The 3,400-nt window shown below is 37.4% G+C and overlaps 1 protein-coding gene across 1 annotated transcript in view; it reads right to left on the reverse strand.

The window, feature by feature from the left end:
* LOC149753699 (uncharacterized) overlaps nt 1–2,603 on the reverse strand; it is a 50,330-nt gene extending 47,727 nt beyond the window's left edge. The window contains exons 1-5 of the mRNA XM_089930370.1: nt 2,271–2,603; nt 2,096–2,183; nt 1,740–1,912; nt 949–1,579; nt 15–337 (exon numbers count right to left, since the gene is read on the reverse strand). Coding sequence (XP_089786496.1) covers nt 15–337; nt 949–1,579; nt 1,740–1,912; nt 2,096–2,183; nt 2,271–2,603 — 1,548 coding nt within the window. The remainder of the gene's footprint in view (nt 1–14; nt 338–948; nt 1,580–1,739; nt 1,913–2,095; nt 2,184–2,270) is intronic.
* Between the last annotated feature and the right edge of the window lie 797 nt (nt 2,604–3,400).

Genomic DNA, 3,400 nt, shown 5'->3' on the forward strand with positions numbered 1-3,400 from the left:
AAAGCAAAAACAACAGCTAAAAGTTCTTTTTCAGTAGTAGAGTAATTTCTCTGGGCATCATTCAAAGTCCCTGAAGCATAATAAATGGCATGAGACACTTTTCCAATTCTTTGACCCAAAACAGCGCCTATTGCATAATCACTTGCGTCGCACATTATCTCGAAAGGAATGTTCCAATTAGGAGGCTGGATAACTGGGGCAGAGGTCAAAAGTTCCTTCAGCTTATCAAACGCATTTTTACACGTCTCATCGAACTCAAAGGCCATATTCTTTTGTAGCAACTTGCATAAGGGTAATGCTACTTTGGAGAAGTTCTTGATGAATCTTCGGTAAAAACCTGCATGTCCAAGAAAAGAACGAACTTTCCGTACACAAGTGGGAGAAGATAAAGATTGAATAATATCAACTTTAGCTCTATCTACCTCAATTCCCCTAGATGAAACAACATGACCCAAAACTATACCTTGTTCAACCATAAAATGATATTTTTCAGAATTTAACACAAGGTTAGTTTCTATGCATCTTTGAAGAACAAGTGTAAGGTTATGCAAACAAATATCAAAAGAGTCTCCATAAACTGTTAAATCATCCATAAAGACTTCTAGGATATGCTCAATATAATCTGAAAATATGCTAACCATACACCTTTGGAAAGTGGCTGGGGCGTTACAAAGACCAAAGGGCATGCGACGATATGCAAAAGTCCCAAATGGGCATGTAAAAGTCGTCTTTTCTTGATCCTCTGGGCATGTAAAAGTCGTCTTTTCTTGATCCTCCGGAGCAATTGCAATCTGAAAATAGCCTAAATAACCATCAAGAAAATAATAGTAAGAATGACCAGCTAACCTTTCGAGCATTTGATCAATAAAAGGTAAAGAAAAGTGGTCCTTGCGGGTTACAGCATTTAATTTCTATAATCTATATAGACCCGCCACCCATTTTGAATACGGGTAGGAACTAACTCATCATTCTGAATTTTCACAACTATTATTCCAGTCTTTTTAGGAACCACTTGAACTGGGCTAACCCAATTGCTATCCGAAATAGGATAAATCACTCCATCTGCAAGAAGTTTGAGGATCTCCTTCTTCACTACATCCATTATGGGTGGGTTCAATCTTCTTTGCGGTTGACGGGAAGGTTTTGCTTCCTCTTCAAGTAAGATATGATGCATGCATGTAGTCGGGCTAATTCCTTTAATATCTGCAATTGTCCAACCAATAGCCGTTTGATGCTCCTTAAGGATCTGCACAAGCTTTTCTTCTTGCGGTGCACTAAGTTTATTGGAGATGATCACTGGTAATGTTCCTCTGTCTCCAAGGAACACGTACTTGAGGTGACTGGGGAGAGGCTTCAAATCTGGAATAGGGGCCTGCAAAACAGATGGTAAAGGCTTTTCGTTAGAAACTGGTAATGCAATATAAGAAACGTTATCTGACTGCTGTAACTTTGGAAAATTATTCAATGCTGCAACAATTTCCTGCAAATCAGTACTCAAGACTAACTCCTCATTCTCTTTCTCAAGATGCTTACTAATGGCAACTTCCAATCCATCTTTTGCATCAAGTTCAAAAACTTCCTGTGCTAAAGATCAATCACATCAATAGAATAAATAGGATTATCATCACCAGGATATTTCATGGCATCATAAATATTAAACTTAATAACAATACAAGTCATGAGCGATAGCGAAGCCTTCAACCTTTTTTTTTCGAAAGCCCCACAACTAGCTATCTTACACCATCAAATTCCATGGTAAGTGTGCCACTATGAACATCTATCTTAGTCTTGGATGTCTTTAAGAATGGTCTTCCTAACAAAATAGGAGCAGTTTGATCACCATTCTCCATATCAAGCACATAGAAATCAGCAGGAAAAACCAAATCATTAACTTGCACAAGAACATCCTCAACTACACCCTTAGGATAGGCATTAGATCTATCAGCCAATTGAATCACAACACCAGTTTTATTCAAAGGTCCAAGTTTCAAAGAAGCATATATAGAATATGACATGACATTGATAGAAGCTCCTAAATCTATCATGGCTTTCTCAAATCTAGTATTATCTATCGTACAAGGGATAGTAAACATACCTGGATCTTTGCACTTTGCAGGGAGTTTTCTTTGAATAACTGCAGAAACATTCTCTCCAACTCTCACCGTCTCACATCCTTTAAGTTTCTGTTTTCGCTTAATTGGACACAGTTCTTTCAGAAATTTAGCATAACGAGGTACTTATTTAAGAGCATCTAAAAATGGAATATTTACCTCACATCTATGAAAAGTCTCATATAAATCTTTATTTTGCTCATCTTTTCTAGATTCTGCTAAAGCTTGAGGAAAAGGAGATACTGGTTTATAAGCCGAAAGAGGCGGAAACTTATGCTTAGGCACATCATCGTCATTGGAAATGTTCTTGTCTGCAATAATGTTTTTCTTCTTTTCTTGTTTCGACGATGCAGGGGTTGCCTTTGTTGGAATCTCAACCTCTTTACCACTTCTCAAAACGATTGCACTTGCATTTTCTCTTGGATTTACTTCTAGTTGAGAGGGTAATTTCTCCAAACTTTGTGCCTCTAGCCGACTAATTGCGGTTGCCATCTGGCCCATTTGATTGTCCAAACTTTGAATACTGGCCCTCGCCTCATGCTGAAATTGTTTTGTCTCCTGTTGAAATTATAAAGTATTAGTGGCAAGAGTCTTAACAATATCTTCTAAAGACATACCAGAATTAGAAGTTTGGCCCGGTTGTTGTCTCGAAGGATATGGCTGCTGATATTGCTGAAAATTTGGATGGTTTTGAGTCACGGGCTGATTTACTTGTGGATTCCTATAACTAAGATTGGGGTGATCCCTCCATCCTGGGTTATATGTGCTCGAATAGGGATCATACTTCCTTTGAGGTTGTCCAGGAAAACCACCCGCCCTATTCACTTGCTTAGTGGGTGATAGTCAACTCTAAAGACCACGCAATAGCACGTATCTGGTAGGATAGTGATTACGGGTATCGATCCACAGGGATTGGGGTATAGTTATTTTTCTTAAAAATAAAAATATTTAAAATGATGAATTTGTGAAGACTATTAAACTAAGCAATTGAATAAAAAAAATGCAATTAAAATGATATCAATTTGGGAGAACCTAGGGCAAGGAATTCACCACTAACATCGGAACAAGGATTATTTATATTTTAATTTATTCTTAGATTAACATGCAAATTGGCTACAAGCCTAATAAGCACTCGAATAAAATTTCACAGAAGTAATTTAGGCATAATCCATCTTTAGTTTAGCATGAAATGTCTACCCTAATCTAAGGTGGTAGCACATCGCATCTTCCTTAAGCATGAACTATCTTATTTTTACTTCAATGATCATGAAGAGCAGTTGTATAAACTT

This window comes from Phoenix dactylifera, chromosome 4 (genome assembly GCF_051530095.1).
Source record: "Phoenix dactylifera cultivar Ajwa chromosome 4, Ajwa_hap1_PhDact_Kaust_v1.1, whole genome shotgun sequence".
Classification (NCBI taxonomy): domain Eukaryota; kingdom Viridiplantae; phylum Streptophyta; class Magnoliopsida; order Arecales; family Arecaceae; genus Phoenix; species Phoenix dactylifera.